The sequence below is a fragment of the Marmota marmota genome, unplaced genomic scaffold, assembly GCF_001458135.2.
Source record: "Marmota marmota marmota unplaced genomic scaffold, marMar, whole genome shotgun sequence".
NCBI classification, from domain to species: Eukaryota; Metazoa; Chordata; class Mammalia; order Rodentia; family Sciuridae; genus Marmota; species Marmota marmota.
The window spans coordinates 10,399,657-10,423,626 of record NW_025999900.1 but is presented as its reverse complement, the minus strand read 5'-3'; the positions used below and the strand labels follow the sequence as shown (position 1 = coordinate 10,423,626).

Below are 23,970 nucleotides of genomic sequence, written 5' to 3'. Positions count from 1 at the left end.
AAAAGTTCCAAATCTAGTCACCTCCATCTGACTTCCTAGCATTGACATATATAACAGGATACTTTTTTGTTGTTTTTGTTTTTTGGCTCCTAAGTCTAGATTTAGGAAGAGGAGGAAGGCATTTTTTTTTTATTTTTCATATTTTCCTCTTTTCCTTTTTAAAGAGAAGTGTTCTTTGTATAGAAGAAAGTACTTTTAAACATTTTAAGAGGGCCTTTCCACATCTGGAAATACAATCTTGCACTTATTAGCATCATTCCATGAACGGTCCATATTAGACCTGCTGCCATGGTAACGGAGGCTCACACTTTTGTCTTCACGATATCTGAGTGGATCTTAGCCACACCATTCACAGCGTGGCAGCCCACAATGCAGAGATGGGCCATGTTGATCCTTTTGCCTCCTTCCTCTTCTATCAGGGACATCCTTCTCAGACGGTCCATATCTTTAGGAAACAAGGCCACGATTCTCTAGACAAAGGAAGAGAAAGACCATGCTGATCACTCAGGTTTAAGCAACATTGGACTGTTACTGACTTCCCAAGCAAAATCTTTGATGCAGTGAATATAAAACTTCATTCCCACAGAGAAGAGTTGAGATAGCACTAGGGAGGTACCATCCTTCCCTCCATTCTAGCCCTTTCAAGATGTTTTAAACACAGCCCCACTCAGACTTGAGTACTTTTGATGTATTAATGATTGAAAGGTGTTTATACTTCAAGTTTGTAAAAGGAAAACACTGTAGCCACCCTTAACATCTTAAGACTTCATTCTCATAAGGGGTTAGAATCTCTGGAAATGACTTACATCCAAGTGCTTCTGATTTATCTCATAAATGATTTGCAAATGTCGAGGAAGCAACCTCTCTACCAGCTCCACTGGCCAGCGCTCCAGGGCTTCTGGGAGCACAGTGTGGTTGGTGTAGGCAAAGGTCTTCTGAGTGATCTCCCATGCCTGTGGGGAAGGAAGGGTCAGCTGCTTCGTCTGCTCTGCAGGGAGTGCACCCACCTCTCAGGGCCAAGCCCTCCTCAGCTCCCTCCTGCCTGCAACAGGACAGCTCTGAGTGTGTGCTGTCAGACCCACATGATTCCACTAGGTTTCTGAATGGTCCAGATAATGGGTGCATGATTTTTTGGGAGGGGGAAAAATTTTATATAAAACTGTAATAGAACTGAATATAACATTCTGATAAATCTTCACTACTATTTTTTTTTCTTTTTAAATTAAATGCACAAAGGTTGAAGAGTAAAAACTACAAGAACACTCTCAGGAGACACCAAGTATGTTTAAAATGCGGATTTCCAAAGTTATGGGGATACTTTCAATTAGCTGTCTTCTGAGGTTAGAGAATTTAATTTCAAATCCTCTTAGACACAAATGTGCCAAACACAATATAATCCTTAATACAGCTACTTCTCTGCCTCCCACGAGGCATGGGTTGATTTTCTAGTCTTATTCCCCGTGAAGCACTCAGGATGGAGTCAGGTTCGCATCAGGGCAAAATGTACTCTAACCATCAGAAGTTAGCAATAGGAACTTATTCTGAAAAACTGAAAAGAGAGCTTTTTTGGTAGTCCTTCAACCACAGATATTCTGTTAATAAAGGGGGGGGGAGCCAAGCTGTGCAGACCTTAGACCAGGGCAATTTTTCAATATCCACAAAAATCCTCATCAGCTCAGGAATGGCAAGTGCAGGGTGAGTGTCATTCAGTTGGATGGCCACCTGGGTGGGGAAAAGACATCAAGGTGAAGGTGATTGATGGCTCAGGGTCTGGCTGCCTTGTCCTCACACGTCTGAGGAAAGCACTGAAACAAAATGCCCAACTCCTAAGAAACACCAGAAGCATCTTATTCCTACCCAACTTTTTTAGCACTGAGAGAGAAGAGCAAATCTGCTGGAAATCCCGGTCCCTAGCTGACCCTGTCTGCATCCATATACTGAATACTTGCCTGATCTGGAAAGGCGTCAAAAACAGTTCCTGCACTGTCAGTGGAGCCAAACTTGGAGGCTTTGAAGCGTCGGATGACATCTTGCAGGGTTGCCGCCACCACAAAATACTCCTGCTTCAGTCTTAGCTCCTTCCCTTCAAAAAACTTCAAGCCAGAGAGACTGAATGAAAGTGGTTCACATTGTAGATGTGGCTAAAATGTGATTAGAGTCTTCCACCCAGGGCATGTCAAGGTCAAACACTCTGGACAGCTGGTTAAAGATGGCAGGTTGAGAATGTTAGCATTAGCCTTTGCTCTTCCCTGAAACTCAGCAAAGGAAATTAACAAAGGTATTCAGATAAAGGATAAAGAGCCTGTGAGAAACGACAGCAAAGATGTTTTAGAAGTTGAAAAACAGTTGAATGGTAATTGAGACAAAGACCCAAGACAGCCCAATTCTGACCTGGTAGTGGAAGAGTCATAAAACAACTCATTTGATACACCAGAGCCCTCCCCCAAAGCCCAGGAATTGGCAGCATCAAGTGTCTTTGAAAGTAGGAGTGAAGTTGGGGGTAAAGGTTAGTTGAAAGTTTAAGGAACAGCTGGCCTCAGATCACATCTCCTACTCCTGCAGTTAAGCAACTTCCTTTCCCAGCTCAGGCAGAAGTTGGATTTGTATTCTCTGGAGGTGGTAAGACAGGGATCTCTGAACTGGGGCAACAGGTACCGTTGAAGGCAGGGGTCTCAGTCATCTCATACTGACAATGTGGAGAGAGGGGTCAAGTTTATATACTGAGTTCTGAGACTCTCAGCCTTCTCTCTACCAAACTTCAGAACACAGACAGCCAAGATATTAATTATTAATGTTAATTAATCTGATCAGAAATACATTGTACTTCTCAGCCAAAAGGAAAACTGGAACGAAATTTAAAAAAATAAACAAACAAACGTAAAACCCTGAGAGTGTTTTGGTATCCAGGCAAGTTGTGAATGTGAGGGCAGAGTGAAGATGTTTTCTGATATTCAAGGTCTCAAAAAAATTGACTTCATCCATGCCTTCCCCAGGAGGTACCGGGAGCATATGAATACCAATAAAACAACAACAACAAAACAAACAACAAACAAACAACAACAAAAACAAAAACAAGAAAGAGAAAGACAGGACATACAGGAAATAAAAACCTTAGATAATAGGTGACTACACAGGTGCTCATAATGATAGGGAAGGATCCCAAGACAACAGCAGAATTGCAACCCAGGGAACAGCCATCCTAGAGAGATCCAGAAGATACTGTTCAAAAGACTGGGTAGTGGAATACCTACCATGTTTGGATATATTGAAATTTAAAAAACTGGGGTGGGTTATACAGTAAATTAAAGAAAAGTACTTAGAAAACCAGGCAAGCAAACAAAGCAAAATTATTTACAACAACAACAACAACAACAACAACAAATGAAACCTTTAAAGGAAAGGCAATAATTATATGAGGACAGTTCTATGCACAGATATCTGCTGGCTGCATTTACAGAGTTAGAATAATGTAAACACTAAGGAGTGCATGGAAATTACATGGACTTGTGTAGAGAGAACCAGGATGGGAACTATGTGTTTGTGTGGTGGAAGTGTGTATGTGAGAATGTGAGGTCTGTTCTCATCCTTCCGAGTAGGGAGTTGACAAACATTTATAAAAATGGGGGAAAAAAATCACAAAGTAGAAATAACTCTGTTCTTCAGAAATATGCAGGTAAGAACCTGAAAAAAATCAACTAAAAGCAAAGGGATATATTGCTTCTGGGGAGTGAGAAATGGGAGACTATGTTTTTACAATAAGCTTCATAGAATGGTTCTCCTTAAACTATGTGTAACTTTGACAAAAATTAAAAGTCATTAAGAGAAATGGGAATTTACAGGTAGTAAAATTAGGATTTTTTTTTTACTTTATTCTTGGTACTTTTGAATATTACTTACATTTATTTCTTTTCTAATGGTATATATCATAGTGAAAACTGTAATGAACTACAACATGACAATTTTTTAAAATTTTACATTAAGATGTATGAATGGTACTATGAGAATGTGGGTAATCTGGTAATTCTTTGTCTGAGCTCTGAAAGATGAGTAGGAATTTGTCAGATGAACACAGAGGGTCAGAGCATTCCCTGCAGGCAGAGGAAAACAGTGCATACCACCGAGGTGGAAAAGAAGAGGGCAAATAGCCCTGGACAGCTGGGGCCTCACTGTCAGGAGTCACAGGACAGGTAGTCACCCCAGTGAAGAACTTGGGCTGCATACCTAAGACTCTTTACATCCCTTGTACCTGATCAGAAGCCTTTAAAGGACTTCAAGCTGGGGACAAATATCTCACTACTGGCAGAATGAGGATGGGCACACTCACTCGGGAAGAGAGACTCAAGAATGGACTAGGGGTACTGCCAGGTTGAGGAGAGGGAATGAATGTGTTCTTGTGTTAAAGGTCAAAAATTGATTTTATCAATCCATTCTGTAAAACAAAACAAAACACAATCCTGAGAGCTCCTTTTACCCATCAAGTCAACTTTTTACCACACATTAACTTAATATATGTTGTCAATTACTGCAGATGATTATTTCCAGATGAAGCCAGGTTTGGTCCTTATTTGGAGAAGGAGGAGGGATTTGAAGCCCTTTTTGGTTGCACAGTTTTGCAGGCCTGGGTTTGGGAGGTAGTATGGTCCTGTGCTTGGAAGCATTCTTATTTTGACTGTGAAACAGAGCAACCTTTTCTGTATTAGAGATTTACCTGAAGTGTATTGAAATTGCAGCATTTTCCCCAAAGGAAAAATAACACACATGAGTAGGTTCCTGAAAACCACTCCAGCAAATCCATACAATCTTCCTCCCTTCTTAGAGACTGTGGTTTATCACCAGAAGATATCCGGTCTAAGTAGGTTTCACATCTATGTCCCCAAGAACCCTGCTTTCTACCATGTATGCAAAGCAAAGTGCTAATTTGATTGCATCCAAGATTGTGTTAAGAAAGAATTGTTATAGTTTCAAGAAAATGATTTTTCTCATCGAGAAATTCAAGTTACATATGTCTGAACCAACTAAGAATTTATAGCAGTCATCTGAGATCCAGTTCCACGTTTTTTTTAAAACTAAGTTATTTTTAAAATAAAATTGGAATAATCACTTGTAAGAAAAAGTTTAAAGACATGAGTAGGTGCCAAAAGAAGCACATGTTTGTTCATGAGTCTGTTCCCAGGACCATGACCCCACCAAGCTGGGGGAAAGAAGATCAGGAAGAGCCCCGTCAATGAGGGAAGAGGCCAGGCAGGATATCTTCAGGATTTTTAACTTTGCAAATAAATTTTCTGTCTGAAAAGAAAGTAGTGCTTCACCAGTGAGTCATCATTTTTTTTTAAATATTCAGGTTCTGTTTTGAAATATATCCACAAAACTCCCCAATTAGAGAAGGGGTCATTAATCAAGGACAAAATACTTATTCTGTTTTTATGAACTGTATGAATTTGTTTTCCTTACTTGTATAGGAGGGGAAAGTTAGGCATTTCAGGAAGAGACATGAAGCCTATTCTGTATGTAAAGAAGAAGAAAAACCAATATTACATATGTATTTTATAGGGTTACTAAATAGGCTCTTTGGTTGCCACAGGATCACTCACATTATCATTGGGGTAGAGCACCCGGGAGATGTTCTCAGCCAAATTTCGGTCCAGCACAGCTTGAATGTAGTCTCCAACATTAACTGAGGGGAATGTCAGAAAAACAATAAATAGACAAGCCAGCCTTGATCTCACTTAATGTCATGCCATGTGTGATTCCTTAGATGCCCCAAAATCCAAAAGGATCTCAGCAACCCTTCATTCTGGGCTTCACATGAGGTCTGAGGGCCAGACTGAAGGATTGCTTTAAAAACCTCCCTCCCTACTCTCTCCATAAAACTTTTGCTTAGTTGCTGAAGACTTCAGATCAGAAACTCAAGCTCAATTTGGTTCTGACTAGCAACCAAAAAGATTAAACAGAAACCGTACTCACAGTCTCTGAGGTTGAAGTCATTTGGTGCACGGGCAGACCAGAGGCGCATGGTGTTGACAGTGTTATTCATATACCCAGGCACAGGGGTGTCATAAGGTAGGGCCAGGACCACCTGTGGAAATGAACAGATGCAGCTGCTTATTGTTTCTCAAATATAGGTTAACAATGGACTGAGAGACTGCAATGGAATTCTATTCCTGGCCCTATATTAATTCAAACTGTGTAAGGTATAAACCAAGAAGAGGGTCCCAGGGCTGGATGGGGTAGTAGAGATCATGTGATTCCTCCCCCAACTGGAACATCCAGGTGGATGGTTCTTGGTAGCATTTCTGTGTTGATATTCCATGTGCCCTTGCCCAGATACAGATGCAGGAGAATGCTAACTGTGGTATTAGTATTAGGAAAGGCGTATCTTTCATATTTCTGATCAAGCTGCTGCTCAATAATAATAAACATGCAAGCAGAATGACAAACATGAATCTGTACGTACCCAAAGCTAACAATTAGGATAAGTTTTGTGCAGGTTACTCATTGACCCGATTGCAAACATGGTGAAAATCAGTGGAGCAGGCATTTCATGAAGACAGAACATTACATATGATATTTAAAATGCTATGCTACATTTTTGAAGTTACATATAGAAGAGTTATTTTAGTGGTTCCTATAGCAATCTGCCAAGTCAGGTGATAATTAGCTGAGTTGGGTCTAAGATGAGAGCTTTGGAAAAATCTCACTCAATCTTTGTGACAGTCATTGTAATAGAGAACAGGAAAATGAACCATGTTTAAATGCATTTTAAATGCATTTAAAATTTATGTGAGAAATGACTCATGTCCAAACCCTGCCTTGTCAGAGTCAAGCTCTGGAAGGAGAATGACAGGATAATTGAACTGGAGAAGGCTAGACATCATTTGGTGCAACCTACTCATTTTGGACACAAAGAGACTAAAGCTGAGAGAGAAACTACTTACCCAAGGTCACGATCAGTGGCAGAGTTGAAACCTAAACACACACTTTTTTACTACTGCCTGTTGAATTATGAATGAATGAAGCATTATGGCCAGTATCAACCAGATATATTCAGTCATGCTTTCACGATCACTGTGGCTTCAAAATTATATATCACCCTTATTTGAATATCATCCACTAAAAAATAAAGGTCTCAGAGGATGTTTAAAGCAAGTTGTGATCAATCAGGAAAATTCACAGAGAGGGACTGAGTCTGGGTTCAGACAAGATTTGTATTTCTGACTCTTGAAATATACCACTTGAATCTCCTTTCAGACAACTTCAGAGAGAACCTGCCCCCTAAGAGGTCACACTGAAACTGTGCACTTTCTCCAGGAAGCTCCAGCATGGCTGAAGCACCAGAGCTGTGACTCTTCTAATAGACAGTTTTTGACTCCAGGCCTCATGGGCCCAGTCAGTTGCTCAGAGTGGCACTAGAGCCTGGAGCTCTTCCTGAGCATCCTGCTTCCTCCTGCTTCTCTTTCACAGCTGGCACCTTGGTCTGAAGACTTCCCATCTCATCCCACTCCTTCCCACTTTACCCATCACAGGAATTCCTCCAATGTATCACTTGTACCTCTAATTCTCTCTGGTCTCCCAGAGGACTCAAACACACACAAGATCGAAATGAACAGCTCAGTTTCCTGGAAGCCACCCCATGCGTGCACTGAGCGTGTCTGGCCTCATACTCTCTGAACTCACTGGCTACCACCACGGGGCTGATCAGGTGATGGCTGTCATCCACGAAGCCTTGCATGACCTAGCTCAGCTCCTTGGTTTAACCTTTGCTCCATAATCTTGCTTTTATGGGCACAGAAACACACTCTCTCATTGAATTGTGGGATAGCTTATGAAAATATCTAAAGGTGCTTTGTAAATACAAGTTGTCTCGCAGTGGAACTGATAGTGTAAATAGAATGCTTCCATGATTGATGTGTGAGCCATACATTTTGATAAAAGCCACTGGTGAAGTTTTAGGCACCAAATTCCATAACACAATTACAGTTTCATATTAGATACATTTGTGAAATCTTTAAGTGGATTAATTACTGATTTGTTTGTAGCTCTCTTCTATATATATATTCAATTGCAACTTAGATTTTGGTCTATTATTTAGCTGAAATGAAAAAAACAAAACAAAATAGGACCTTACCTTCAAATAATAGTATTAGTTTATTACCTATACCATTATACTTTTTATTATAGCTCTTAATGTGTCATCTTACATGCTAAATAAATTCATATTCAGACAAGAAGCCTTTTTTAAAAAAAGTCTTATTTTTCTGAATTGCAAACAGCTCTATAAGAATTAGTAAAATAAATCATAATTTAAAAAAAATCAGCTATATAATATGATCTTGGCTCTTTTAAGGTAAAATAAAGCATTTACTCATAAAAATAATTCATAAATCAACCAAATTTAGCATTACAATATTGATTTTGACTTCCAGTTTTCATATATAAGAGCACCATTTAGTTGGTCATTACCATTTTCTTCAAGTATTTGAAGAATGATCAGTGGTTGATCTTTTCAGCCTGAGACTTTTTTTCTTTCTTTCTTTCTTTCTTTTTTTTTTTTTTTTGAGGTGCTGGGGATTGAACCCAGACCTTATGCATTCGAGGCAAGCACTCTACCAAATGAGCTATATCCCCAGCCCCTGAGACCATTTCTTATTAAACAAATATTTCAAGTGATGCTCCATTGATTAGGTGGGGCTGTCCAGTACTTAATAGGGGTTACATTAGCAAGTATGAAGATGACAAAGCACAAACCACCACTGGGGGTGCCATTGTTCAGTGATAGTGCAATAGTCAAATCTAGTGACAGGAAAAGTGCTTGCCCAGCAAGTAAATGCACTTGAATTGATACCAGCATTACTTTTCTAGAAGTGATCTGTCACAGAATAACACAGTACACTTTGCATAGTTTGCATTGTTTTTCTGACTTTTCAATGAATAAGAACTTTGATAATCTTTCGAATAAACCCTGAAGTGTTAAAATATTTATCTTGGAGAAATTGTAAGTAAATGTATATATGGCAGTGGGGTGAGGAATAAATTTATTCCTCTTTGGCCTCAACAACTACTTCATATAAAACTGGAGCACTAAGCAGGATGGATATTACAGAACTGACTGATTTCTGATAAAGCTGATTGCAAAATGACCCTGCTAAATCAATTGACCTTGGAAAAGTTTCTTCTCTCTTGGTGTCACTTCCCTTGTCTCCAAAATGAATGGATAACACTAAGAGAAATAACAAATTTATTTATAAAAATGCATTCTATCATTCAATACAAAACATACTCCTCTCAATGTCACATGCATATTACAGTGGGTACTTCTTACCACTCTACCTTACACAAAATGTTCATATCGAGGAGGCCAGAATACCTGAGTGTCAATCCACTTGGTCCCAGTTGGGGTGGTCTCTACTTTTCCATAGAAGTGTACAGGCAGCATGAATTCAGGGCGGGCCTTCTCCCAAGGGTTTCCATGCCTGAGCCAATCATCTGCCTCTTCTATCTGCAGAAAAGAAACTGCTTAGAATTTATTTTTCAAGAGATATGGACCCAGTCCTTCAATTATTTCACAATAAAAATGTCTCCAGCTGAAAGGACTAAAGAATATTGTTTTGGAGAGATTTTGGATTTATCACTCTCAATTCATTTTTGTCTTATATCACAAAACAACAATACTTGCTAGTACTACTCTAAATGTTTCATATGTATTATTGCATTTAAACCTCACAGCAACCCCAAAGGAGGGAACTATGGATCGCCCCTTTAAAGGATGAGGAAAATAATTTCTGGAGGTCACACAGAGACCAAATGGTAGAGCTAAGATTGACTTCAGGTCTGTGTGCTCTAGAGCTTCTGTCTAAATATCTGTGGAGCCAACTGTCCAGTTTGAACTAAACAGAGAAGACCTCTAGGGATGTTTACCTTTGGATATATGAACCTGATGGGTCCTGCAAGATTCTCATGTTTAGAATACACAGAATCAGGAAATGCTACTTAAAGAACAAAATGTTTTATTTTTAAAATAAAGTATTTTTAAAACAGAAACCATTATATTTCATAGAGTTTTTTTTTTACCTTAATCCTTATGTGATTTTTTTAAATGATACATGTTAAGGTTCATTTTGAAAATGTTATATACTAAGAGGTAAAAATTTATTTTATTGACAATCACAACATTTCCCCAAGTATTTATGCAAATACATAACAAAATATTTCTTATAAAAATTTTAAACTATAGTTTTTATTTAGAGTATCCTGGGTAGTGAACAAATTTTGGCTTGTAACAAACAAACATACCAAAGCAAGAACAATAATAACATCAAACACACACACATGCACACAACACACACATGCATTTGGAGAGATACAGTTTTAAGGTAAACTGTGTAAATGAAACTTACGAAATAGTACAAATATATTAAAAAATGGAATTGTGTTCTGGCAAGAAAGAGGTAATTGCCAATAAGATCATGCTGATAAATAACAGATATGAGTGACAGGAGCATGAGGTTAAGGGGAATAGTTCTATAAAACTGGGTCCTCTGTGCTGATTCTGACATGCTTTAAAAAAACAAAAGGTGGCAATTTACCTGGAGCCCTGCCTGCCTAGCTTAAGTCAGTAGGATATGCTACATTCCTTAGCAAACAACCAGTTATCTGCAGGAGAAGTGCAGGCCTGAAATGCTGATAAGAAGAACATAAGTTACCCTGGAGTGGGGGACTACAGATCAGGTTCCAGAATTCAGAGAGATAAAGATACCCCCCCCCAACCATAAACCATATAAGAACAAGTTCATTTAGAACAAGTCATCATGGGTCAAAGTGACCTAGAATTGTCATGCACAGTGGGGTCTTGTAAGTCTGATATCATTTTGCTGTCAGTCAAAAATCAGGAGATGGTTCTGTGGGACTCTCTGGAAACTTCCCTGGGACCCCCAATAAAACTGGAGGGCAGAAGGGCATACTGTACTTATCCTCTTTGACAGGACCCACCTTCTCCCTTGAGAGTGTCCCCTTTTCCCTCTTCTATCTCTTCTAATAAGCTCATGCCTGCTTCTCTGAGTGACATGTCTAAAATCTTTTTGGCATGATTGCAAAGACCAATGAGAAAGAACTGCTCTGGCTGCCACAACTCTGTGGCAGGCCCTTGCCCTATAACAATTCCAAATATGGTCATTTTACCTATTTGATTCCTCACTGTCACCTCTTAGACTACTCATCTTTGTTTTAAAAGATATTACTTAGGAAATTATGATACAATGCTGGATACCCCATGATCCCTCCATGTGAAGCCTGACCAGTCACAGTGTAGAGAGAGAAATAAACATAGCTACTGTCTTTTGGGATATGAGGCAAAACATTAATGTCAAGAGCCAGACAAGTAAATACACATTCACTTTTTTGAAACATAGTTCATGACTTTATATCAAGAAATGATGACGCACAGAAAGGGAACTCACAGACAACATCTTCAGGTAGAAGAGCTGGGAGTTTGAAACCTGCTGGACGCAGCTTAGAAGGAAAAAAAAGCCCAGAAAGGCTGGAGGTAGATTTGGACAAACTGTCAAATCACATCTTGTTAGAATGCAGATTCTCAGCAGGTCTGAGAGGGGGTCTGAAATCCAATATTTTAACAAGCTCCTGATGCTGCTGGTCCCTAGTCCACCCAAAGAGCAGCCTGGAGAGCTACAAGGTGCTACAAAGCTAATTAATTCTGTGCTACAGAATCCAAAACTAAACTCCATTATCCCAGTGCTAAAGAGAACAAAAAAAAAAAAATTTAACAAAGTTTTCTAACTAATGGACTGGACAAGAAGCTTGTCCAGTCCATTAGTTAGAAACTCTCCAATAAGCAGATGACAATATCAACAAAGTAGGGAAACATCTTGGCTTGCAAAATCCTTTATGCTGCACTTGGGTAAGGGGTTGGGGTTATAAAATACTGGTCAGTGTGAACACTGCTTCCTGTCACGGAATAGAAAGTAGCCCATTTACCTCATTTCAGCACTCAGGGCTGCTGTGGAAAGCTCCTGAAGGGACTGTGTGAGGCAGGAGGAAGATGAAACAGCAGGTTTTCCTCTGCAAAGTCCTGTGTGTGGGAGAACTGACACCACCTCTTCTGCTGAGAAAGGCAGCAGGATCACAGGCTGTGCAGAGGCTGGCTCTGCACGACCCCTGCTGGGCCCACTCCCCTGCAGTTCCTGTGAAGTCCCAGCTATATTTGCTCTTTGAGGAAACACTTTTTTCCCCTCTAATGCAGGGGTTGAATCCACTGGTGCTCTGCTGCTAAGCAGCCACATCCCCAGCCCCTTTTATTTTTATTTTGAGACAGGGTCTTTCTTAGTTGTCCAAGAAAATAAAATAAAACTGGAGGGCAGAAGGACATACTGTACTTATCCTCTTTGACAGGACCCACCCTCTCCCTAAGAAGAAAAGATGGATGTGATCATTGCACTATGAACACCTTTGTAGAAATAGCACAATGAGACCCATTAATATGTATAATTAGTATGTGTTAATAATTGTAGTAAGAACTTGAACTTGTGATCCTCCTGCCTCAGTTTCCTGAGTCACTGGGATTACAGGTGTGTGCCATCACACCCAGCAAGGGCACACTGGTATGTGACCAAGGACTAGTCAGTTGATCAAGTCTTAATGCCACTAAATATTGGCTTACTTTTCCCCCTCCCAGTTTATGGCTGGTTTTAATTTTTCGGAGCTAACAAGTTTGTAGGAAGCCCCATTTGCTTGCTGATCTTTATTCTGAGTCTCTTGATGATTTGGTGAAGGATTAGTGAGTAATAACCTCAGTTTTACAAGGCTTGTTTTTAAGGTAGATTGAAAAACTGGTATTTTATAAGCACAAGTTCATCTCAGCAGAACGAGGAGAAAGACAAAACTGCTGCCTGTTCCCTCTACTAAATCCACAGAAGCCATGGGATGAGGATAGACCTTCACTTTACCTTGCTTTCTTCTAGTGGATTAACAAAGCCCTCTGTGAATTTAGATTTCCAGAGAGCCAGTGATCCTGAATGTACAAGTACTGAGTCAAAATAGGGGCGAGGTGGGAGGAGAGTGTCATTCACAGCCAAGTGGGTTGATCTGTTCCCTTCAGGGGCTCTGCAGGGCTGACCCAAAGCAAATGTGCTCTCTGGAGTGGGAGAGTCATGCTGGGTGGAGGCAGCAGCTCGTCGTGGGTCTCCCTAGAGGAGTTACTCAGTAGAATCTGTATCCCAGCAAGCAGTGAAGCCGAGGTCAGCTCAGGGGGCTCTGTCTGTTACTGAATTTTAAGAAATGCTTTCCCCCTCAACTCTGTGATACAGAATACATGGAGAAATTGTGGACAAACCAGGAGAGTTAATAAACCTAGCTTTGTGATAATATGTTGTGGTGGTCTTCACTATAGCTAAGCTATGGAAGCAGCCTAGCTGCCCATCAGCAGATGAATGGATGAAGAAAATGGGTTACATATTCACAGTGGAGTATTATTCAACCATAAACAAGAGTGGGATACTATTATTTGCAGGAAAGTGGATGGAACTGGAGATCATCATGTTAAGTGAAATAAGCCAGACACAGAAAGTCAAGTGTTGTATGTGTTCTCTCATATATGAAAATATAAAAGAAAAAGAAAAGACAGTAGAAGAGGAATTGCTAGGGATTGGGAAGGAGGTTGGAGGAAGGGGGAAAGACGAGACAGGAAAAGGTAGAAGAAGGAAAGATGGATGTGATTAGTGCACTATGTACACCTTCGTAGAAATAGCACAGTGAGACCCATTAATCTGTACAATTAGTATGTGTTAATAATTGTAGTAAGATATATAAATAAGAATATTGAGAATATTTCTGGGGAACTCCAAGAATTCCACAATGATAACTGGAAGCTTGCTGGGTAAACTGAACCGTGTGTAACTGACTGGAACTGGCTTGGCGCGGGTTCTAAGAAGAGAGGGGTTCACAGACACTGTGACTCAACCCTGAGACACACACAGTGAGCACCCTTCCACTGGGAACTGTGGTGTGACTGCTAACTTTTATGTGAGGTTCACCTTCTCCCACCCCACCTCCCAGTGGCCAGTTATTTTTTACTGAAGACTATTTCTAGTAAGGTTCCAGTGATCCCCATTAGAATTCTTGGTAAGTCCAGAATTTTATCAGTGCAACTCTTTTCCTCAGGAGGGTTCACAATGAACAGTTTTGTTCCCCCAGCAAATCTTCTTTGAAGAGACTTAAAAATTAAAAGTCTATCACCCTTCACAGACCTTCCAGCTCAGCCTACTGTGTATCTGCCACTGCAGGGTTCCTGTAAGTGGGTGTGACCATGCTCTTGAAGAGGCAGCAGCTTTTGGGGCAGATTTTTTTGTTTTTAATGGAAATGTGTGTGTGTGTGTGTGTGTGTGTGTTTTTTAATGGAGTGATATATTTATATTTTCACTTAAAAAATTATATCCGGATTGAATTTCAAGTCAGAATTAAAGATGTGGTGATGGCTAGTGAGGCTAGGTTTGGAATATTTGGATTAGCAAAAGCTATTTGGTCTTTCTCTCCACTTTCTCTAAGGATACTGGAAAATGCATTTCCTTGTTCTGTAGAAAAGGGGATGGTTTCCCAAAATAAAGACCATTTAAAAGGGAGGGTGATTAATAATGACAGACGTTTCATAAAATTTGGCAGGAAAATACACCTGCAGGAGGTGAGGGAGAATTTTGAAATCTATTTGCTGAGTAATGATGCCAGTTTCATTCCACCATCTTTCTTACCTCCTGCCCCATAGCACCTTGGTTTTGCTGAGGCTAGCTTTGAACTCATGATTCCCCTGCCTCAGTCTCCCGAGCTGCTGGGATTTCAGGTGTATGTCACTATGCCCCGAAAGGGCTATATTAATATTTTGTGGAATACCACAATTTATTAAATCATCCTCCTTTTCTTAGACAGAATTAACATTTTATTGAGTGCTTGTTTGTGTGCCAGACATTCTATATATTTTTATACTAATTCTATGAAGTTGGTATCTCCATTTTGCAGATAAAAAAACTGAGGCTTACAGAAGTTAGGTAACATAAAGGAGGCAGCATGACTTATAAAGGTAATGAGTCAGAATTAGGTCTCGAATTAGAAATTGGGGCCCAACCTTTTCTTCTATACCATGTTGGCTCCCAGTTTTTAAGATTTATTTAGAGGTTACTGAAGATATACAACCCTGGTCCTTAGCAAAACTTGGAATTCTGTTTACAATATGTCTTTTATAATATGTTCTAATTATTCTCCTTCTGAGTATTTTTTCATTCTGTCTTCAGGCTGAATCTTTTAGTTCCTTTCTTCCTCAACCCAGAAAGTATCCAGATACTAGGGAAGGGGACTGAGGAAAGTGGTGACACTTTTTTTCTTCTGGCTTTTGTTAACAGCCTTGGTCCCCCTATCCAATCCCTCAGCACTCTGCCATTGGACTCAGTCTTGCAAGTATGGGGATGCTCAGAGCTCAGTCCTTTTGGAAATACAATCCAGACATTTTTGTCAATGGTGTGCATGTATGAGATGAAGATAAGAAGAGAAAGTAAAAAATCACATTTAGTATCAGGGAAAATTATCCACAGTGGGGCTGATTGTAGATGCAAAGAGCTAACAAAGAGAAAAGAAACAAATACCTGAGAACCTGGCTTGGTTATACAAAAGTAAAACTAAAGTCATCTGGATGGACTTGTGCACATTTCTATGTAACATTATACAAAATAATATGTGCCAGATTTATTTGATGCAACAGTTAATAAGGTTGTCTGATTTCATCTTATTAAAAAAATCAAGACATTTAGCTTTTTATCTTATAAAAAAGGTGTGTTAAGGAGGGCAAACCTCTGAAGATAGACAATAATACTGAATGTGGACCAGGAAATCTGGGAATACATATGCATATTTTCCAGCTGATGATCTGGGGTAACTTCACTTCTTTAGAGACTAAGTTTTCTCTCCTACAAGATGGAAATATATTTCTTACCATCAAGGGTTACTGGGAGGCTGGGGATGTAGCTCAGTGGTAGAGCATTTGCCTAGCAAGCAGAAGGCCTTGAGTTCAATCCTCAGTACCATAAGCAAATAAACATGCAAAAACTAGAGGAGATTTGTAGTCAAGCAAGCTGCAGAGTGGAATGTCATAAGCTGTAGGTGGTCCACATTCAGGCAGTCAGTGATAAATATTTTCAGAACTCCCTTCTGAGAACCCACTCTCAATGTCAATGTAGCAAACACCAAAGCTCCAACCTGCCCTCAAGAATGATAAAAATAACTCCAATTTGAGGATCTGTCACTATGGGTAGGCACTCATTAAGTGATTCTTTCAGGTTATTTTTCTTAATCATCACAATAACTCTGAGATGGATGAACTATTATTATTCTCAATTTATAGATGATAATTAAGAATCAAAGAGATTAAGGGCTGTGATGGAGTCAGCGAGTAAGAGCTGGCCCTGTGTTAGGTGCTGTGGATCTGATGGTGAGTGACACCCACAGCTCTCTACTTTCAGGGAACTTATATACTAAAGGGGAAGAATGACTGTATTCATTGCTGTCAAAAATGCCAGAGTAAAGCTTTATAAAGTATAAAATATCCAGAGCACAAGAAGTCATGAAGTACTTCAATAATAAAATTTAAAATAATTGTTCCCATACCTGCCACCCATCTCGGATCTTCTGGTTGAAGATTCCATATTCATATCGGATGCCATATCCATAGGCCGCAAGTCCCAAGGTTGCCAGGGAGTCCAAGAAGCAGGCTAAGTTAGAGAGTACCACAAAGGACAGAGTAAGCTTAGTGTAAATTTCAAGGCTTTCTCCCCAAAACAGACAGCCTCAGAACAGTTTTCTATGAGAAACCACTTTTATATTTTAAACCACAGAGACTGCTGTACAATGGGTATTGATTTTTTAAAATAACATTTTTTTTCTAATTATAAAAATAACACCATAGAAAAGTTAGAAAATATAAAAATTTATAAAGAGGAAAATAAATATCACCTATTACCTTACCATCTAGAAATAACCACTGTGCATATGCTGGTATTTTGTTTGAGAACAGATAAGGAAGCTACCTACTTGAGACATATAGATTATTGTTACCTACACTGTCCTTTCTAAGGGAAGCTGTTTCTATTGTCCCCCTGCTTAAAAAGATAGTTCCAGGGGAGTATAACCTATACGTGACCCATGTCCTGACTACTAACTAGACCTTTGTGGAGGACTCTTTCTTACTGAATTTCACTGTTGTTGGGATATATATGACCATGTGTTCTAAGAAGTCTGGACTAGGAAATGAACCTTGATTAATTGGCCTAGTAATTTTATTTTCTTCATCAGTGACTGGCACTGGCTTGGGCATACGTTGACACTCAATCCACTGAGTGTTACTAACAAGGTGCAGGGAACTACTATGAAAGATTTTCCTTGCTGCCACCATCTTTTGCTTCATGGTGGGGGTTGGGTGGGGATTTAGAGGGTAGTGTAAAAGAACCACAGAGACCTAGAGTCCTGACATAATCGTGATGTTAAATAAACCCTTCTTCAAATAGCTCAACCTCTGCAGTTCCTGTTCTGTGATAACACACTGCCTTGTTGGTTGGATAATTTTTTTTTTTGCTAGGTTTTCTATTAACTAATGACACAGCATCTGAACCAGAATAGCCAATCATCAGGCAGAATAGGGATTTATCTTGTGGTTGGGTGCAAACTCAGGGGTTTCACTAATCAGATTGTCCCTCTCAGGAATTTGAACTGATGCAGAGAATGAGGAAATGTACAATAGGAATTAAAAACTGAAAAGAGCATTGAAAGCTGTAAAACAAACAGAAAGATGTAAATCAAACAGGTTCATAGGTCAACTCTAAAACAGAGATCCATGAATGCCAATGACTGAGGCCTTCAAGTTATTTTAACATGTCCAGCCCCTGTGCCCATGTGGCCTGGCTCTACTCCATTTCTTCTCTCTCTGGGTTATGGCTATATGGCTTTTTCTGGGTCCTGACCAGTTCCTCCTTAGAGCCTGACCACAATGGGGTCCCAACCTTTCCAGTCAGGTAAGAGATGAGGTCACGTAATGAGAATTACTCAGCCTCATTTGCTGCTTCACTCTTTGACCTTACCAGTCAGCTGAAAAAGTGAAGTCATTTAAGTTCTCATTGTTAAATGCACTTTCCATTGGCACTGCTGGTCTGCCTACAGCCCAGGAAGCCTAGTAATGCCCTTACAACTTAGGTCACACCACACAAATATGTGAGTTGAGCTGCTGTGAACACAGCAGCGAAATAAAAGAGACAGTTTGGAAACACTTAAGTGCACAGGGAGGATCTGGTTAACTGTGGGGTTTTAAGCAACGCCTCACAGGTTTTGAGCAATGTCTGTTTTGTTCAACTTCCTTTCTCTGCTGCTTGTCTGGATTCAATTCAGCCACAGTGAAAACTCAAGAACAAATTCATTTACGATAGAGCATACTTTGTACTTCTAGGAAGCCTGTCTGCTGCTTTTAAGTGTGGTTGTGCATGGCATCTGAGGAAACATCAATTGGCCAGACAAGATAATACATTCCCAGTGTCACTTACCAGCAAGCCTCCCAAGACCACCATTGCCAAGTCCAGCATCTTCTTCAATCTCTTCTAACTCCTCCATATCCAATCCAAGCTGACAATGAAAGGAAAATAATACCGGATGTGGATACAAATATAGGCCATTTGGGTCAGGTACCCAGGTGTATTTGTGTACTTGAACCAGTTTCATTTCCCTCACAGCTCATTCTGGCATCAGATGCCCACTGCAGACACTGGCAACTGCAAATGCCAATGGTACGATATGGTACAGCAACATCATGGAGAAGAACATGGACTCTAAATGACCGTCACAGACTCTGCTACTTCCTTACTGGTGACCCTGGGTAAGTTACTAAATCTTTTTATGCATTGCACTCTCTTATTTTAATAAGGTGGGTGATAAAAAAATATATGCCACATTTAGAGTTGTTGAGAATTGAGAGATTATGCAAAACATATTCCTGGACAGATATTTCTCAATAAATGTTAACTATTATTATTATTATTATATGCGTGTGTGTGTGTGTGTGTGTGTATGGGGTAGGGTTAAAACCTCAGAAATAGTCCAGTACCAAGCTGACATTTGCTGGACTGTAGGAATTTGAACATGAGCAAAAGGTGCAAGGTAAGACTTTTCAGTATGGACTGAAGATCATCTTCCCATGACCACAGTATATTTACTCAGTAGGGTCAAAAACTGTTAACCCAAATCAGTGAGTCACTGCAATGAGATGACTGGAGGCCCGACAGCCCCCGGGAAAGCCTCAGTCCCGCAGTCCAGGTGGATGGAGATAAAATCTTCTACTTCTTGCTGGAGTAGATAAGAAGCTACTGGAAGTCAAGGAGCATCTGTGAACTTGGAATGAAGGTAACTGGTTGTCCATGGGCTTCCTGCCCCTAAGTGTGAGGAGTCACACAGGCAGAGTCTATTAGCACCACTGTGGGCTCCTGTCAGAGTTCTGCAGCCTTTAGGTCACTGTGGGTTGCTAATTTTACAATGAGGAAATTGATAGCCAGATAAGTTGCAAGACCCATTCTATGCTGACTAGATGATAATCTAACCCAAACTTGGCTAAAGGATGGCCTGTTGTGAAATGAGGATGTTCTTTTCTGAATGTCATTCAATCACGAAATTGGATATTTTTTAAGATGGAAAACTAATTTACTTATTGAGAATACAGGCCTGAGATGTAACTCTGCTTGAAGACAATGCTCCAGTTTTCATGATCTCTACTCTTATATCACAAAGAGCTTTCTCGTGTAAACCTTGACCATTAAATCTTATAAGAGTTAAGCATGATTTTGCTTCATTTCACTATTTTGAATTTAATCCCTAGTAACCAGAGCCTACTGGGATCCTTGTGCAATCCAACTGTAAGTGCTAGCACTCAGGATTTTTAAATTCTAAAAATAAAAGTAGGATCTAAACCTTGAGCAAGAAGCTGAGGAGCACTTCATTTCACTTGGTTTTATTTTTTATTTTTTGGTACCAGAGATTAAACCCAGGGGTGCTTAATCAATGAGTTACATCCTCAGCCTTTTTAAATTTTATTTAGAGACATGGTCTCCCTGAGTTGCTTAGGGCCTTGCTGAGTTCCTGAGGTTGGCTTTGAATTTGTGATCCTCCTGTCTCAGCCTCCCAAGCCACTGGAATTATAGTCATGTGCCATGGTGCCCGCCCCAACTGTCAAATTGTGATCAGTTCTTAAAAAGTGGACTCAAGACCAAAGTAAAACTTGCAGTTCACACAGCAGAGACTTTCGAAGGCTTGTTCAGATGCTAATTTCTAAAATGCAATTTTTTGTTTTAAGCAAAGCTATATTATTTTCAGCTAATATTAGGGGAAGTAAGGAAAAGGGAAGTGGAGGAAAATTGCAATGGTTCCTTCACAGGAAATGCTCTAAACCCACACAAAGCCCTCAGTGATAAACAGCTGGTTGCATAGTGTGACAATCCCACCTCAAGGGAAAGGAAGAGTTCAAATAGTCTCTCATTTAGAATTGACTTTGTGAATATAAATTCTTCATTTCCACCACATTGAAAAGGTTAACAACCCTGTTTTTGGTTGAAGCCTGAGGCTCAGGAAACAAACAGTTAAATATATTCATAAAAACAAATTAGTACATTGGGGCTAAGACCTCAGACTTTTCCTTTAGGGAGGAAAGACATTTTACACATCATTAAGCAACAGTAAGACAAAAGGATTTTAAAGCTTATCATTTTCTAAATTGCCTTTATACACTGAAAACTGTCAAACTATGATCAGTTCTTAAAAGCGGACTCAAGACCAAAGTAAAACTTGCAGTTCACATAGCAGAGACTTTCAAAGGCTTGTTCAGATGCTAATTTCTAAAATGTGATTTTTGGAGGAATGCTGTCAAAGACTGATTGCAAAAAAAAATTCTCATGCATCATAACTAGTTCGCTAACTTCTTTTTCTGGTCCTTTCTTTTATGACAGAGATCACCAGTAATGTCTGTTTCTAATAGTTTGTAATGACCATCCCCTCTTTTGATAGTATATGTGCTATGTTTTCAGAGTTCTTGAAGTGAACTTGAAATTTAAAGGGAGAGGATGAGAGAAATGAGATGGGAACAAAGTACCTGGTAAATGGCCTCATCACAGGCATTTTGCAGGCCAAGGTTGATCATGGTGTTCTGTAATGTCCGGCCCATGTAAAATTCCAGGGAGAGGTAATACACTCTCTAAAATAAAGAAAGGAAAGGTCATGTTTCCACTATTAGGCCAACCATCCAAACACAAGGTCAAATGTTAGGTCACCAAGAAGAAACAAAAGAGAAGGTAGGTCTACTTTAACACAGCTGCGACACATATCAGATCAGATGCCTAAGATTATTCCTGACATTGGTTTGGGAAAACCATTTATACCATTTTAGCAAAGTGTTCAGTATTTTTTATCCCCACGGAGTGGGGAAAAAGCAAGCTCATTCATCCAACGACTTGGATTTAATGTTTTGTGTTTTCCCCCGTCCTGTTCAAGAATCTTACAAAGAAAGCACACTTTAGACAAAGAGAAGTTAGACTGCCACGACTCAGCACTCCCTTTGAAGGCGAGGGTCAGGTGGACTGGCAAGACGTACAAGGACCAACTCCGTAGACTCTATGGCCAGACAATATTTCTCTCTGGTTATTGCAAGAAATTTTACAATTTTAGAATTAAAACTGCTCTTGAAAGTCTATGAACTGGGAATAGTTCCTTCTGAATAAAAACACCTAAGGTTTATTAGATTTGTTCTTGATGAAATAGGGAATTTCTCTATTGACTTAGAAGCTGTTTTGCTTTTGACATGGTAAAAGCCTGGTAAATAATATCAGAGTCAAAAGTGAGAGGTACAAAGTTCAGATATGCCTAAAGCCTTTTACATACAAGCATAGTTTACTAATTAGGAAAAGAAAAAAAAAATCCACGAGTGATTTCATTATCCATTTTTACAATATCTTATTCCACTCTCCATTATCAGTTGTGTTCTTCTCCATCAGGTATAAAACAACAAAAACCTGTAAATGCACCAATATAAAGTCAACTCAAATTTTAGGTGTTCTCTCATTTCTGTAAGAAGCAAAAAAGAAAAGTGTTTGGTCAATCGGAAAATATATAAAATTATCAATAGAGTCCAGGATTATAAATATGTTACATAACAATAAATGACACACATATGAATAAAATATTATTTGAAAATATCAGTTTAGAAGTTTCACTCTTTCATTTTGTGAAACAACTGAATTTTTATCTTCACATGGGTAGTAAGCATCCCTGCCTTAGTGAGGCCTCTAACACTCAGTCCTCATTTTTTATCCAGGTTGTTTGAATGTCTCTCATGCTGTTATTAAGGCCTCACCAGCCTGTCAGATGCCTTTGTGGGACTGGGAAAAGGCACCTTTCCTGGGCAGACTGAAGCCAAACGGGCAGAGCCCACTCAGACCTCTGGCTGGTGTTCTTACACACAATGCTATGGCTGTTAGGGGAAACTGTATCTCAAGCCACAATGCTCACTTGTGGAATATTAGCACAGACTTTTTTCATTCTTCCGTATGTATTTTCATTATCTCTATAACATAACCACAATATTTTGCCATTTTGTTTAAAGTTATCTATAAAAAGCTTATTAATAAATACAGTATGTATGTAATACTTGAAATTGTGAGGTCATCACCCCAGGAATAATGGCTACATTTATATTAAATGTCTTTGCCTTCCTTTTTTAATGATTCCAAGTTAGCATGGACTGAAGATATATTAAAATATATAAAATCTTAAGAATATTCTAAGATATTTCTAGGTCTTCCTTAAAAAAAAAGAGGTTGTTTAAACACAGTAAATGAGAGTCCCTTCTTACATGAGAGATATTATAAGGACAGAAATTTTAGATAATTTCCTAATTCTCAAAAATAGTTTTTCTGAACCCCCTCTGGACCTCACCTAATATTTGAGGGAAAAAATACATACACATATATTATATGTATTTTTTATATATTTTATATATATATGACCTTGAAAAATAGATCTCTGTCATCATCAGTTTTTAACATTCTGAGTTTGAAAAAAGAGATTTAGGAAACAATAAGAGAGGTAAATAGGGAGCCTACATCATGGGAACAAATTTTTACTCCTCACACTTCAGATAGAGCCCTAATATCCAGAGTATACAAAGAACTCAAAAAATTAAACAATAAGATAACAAATAACCCAATCAACAAATGGGCCAAGGACCTGAACAGACACTTCTCAGAGGAGGACATACAATCAATCAACAAGTACATGAAAAAATGCTTACCATCTCTAGCAGTCAGAGAAATGCAAATCAAAACCACCCTAAGATACCATCTCACTCCAGTAAGATTGGCAGCCATTATGAAGTCAAACAACAACAAGTGCTGGCGAGGATGTGGGGAAAAGGGTACATTTGTACATTGCTGGTGGGACTGCAAATTGGTACGGCCAATTTGGAAAGCAGTATGGAGATTCCTGGGAAAGCTGGGAATGGAACCACCATTTGACCCAGCTATTGCCCTTCTCAGACTATTCCCTGAAGACCTTAAAAGAGCATACTACAGGGATACTGCCACATGGATGTTCATAGCAGCACAATTCACAATAGCTAGACTGTGGAACCAACCCAGATGCCCTTCAATAGATGAATGGATAAAAAAATGTGGCATTTATACACAATGGAGTATTACGCAGCACTAAAAAATGACAAAATCATGGAATTTGCAGGGAAATGGATGGCACTAGAGCAGATTATGCTAAGTGAAGCTAGCCAATCCCTAAAAAACAAATGCCAAATGTCTTCTTTGATATAATGAGAACAACTAAGAACAGAGCAGGGAGGAAGAGCAGGAGGAAAAGATTAACATTAAACAGAGACATGAGGTGGGAGGGAAA

The 23,970-nt window shown here is 39.3% G+C and overlaps 1 protein-coding gene and 1 non-coding gene across 3 annotated transcripts in view; one reads left to right on the top strand and one right to left on the bottom strand.

Moving 5' to 3' along the window:
• The window catches only part of Pygl (glycogen phosphorylase L), a 37,306-nt gene that overhangs the window by 9,090 nt on the left and 4,246 nt on the right, over positions 1 to 23,970 (bottom strand). For both annotated transcript variants that reach the window (XR_007345773.1, XM_015490845.2), the window contains exons 2-11: positions 21,167 to 21,268; positions 18,579 to 18,657; positions 16,657 to 16,760; positions 9,365 to 9,496; positions 5,965 to 6,076; positions 5,592 to 5,674; positions 1,950 to 2,093; positions 1,630 to 1,722; positions 807 to 953; positions 307 to 470 (exon numbers count right to left, since the gene is read on the bottom strand). Coding sequence is in view for 1 of the 2 variants with exons in the window: in XM_015490845.2 (XP_015346331.1) it covers positions 307 to 470; positions 807 to 953; positions 1,630 to 1,722; positions 1,950 to 2,093; positions 5,592 to 5,674; positions 5,965 to 6,076; positions 9,365 to 9,496; positions 16,657 to 16,760; positions 18,579 to 18,657; positions 21,167 to 21,268 (1,160 nt within the window). In the remaining variant the exon portion in view is untranslated. The remainder of the gene's footprint in view (positions 1 to 306; positions 471 to 806; positions 954 to 1,629; positions 1,723 to 1,949; positions 2,094 to 5,591; positions 5,675 to 5,964; positions 6,077 to 9,364; positions 9,497 to 16,656; positions 16,761 to 18,578; positions 18,658 to 21,166; positions 21,269 to 23,970) is intronic.
• Positions 16,005 to 16,082, top strand: Trnaa-agc. Its single transcript has one exon. It is a non-coding gene; the product is annotated as a tRNA-Ala (tRNA).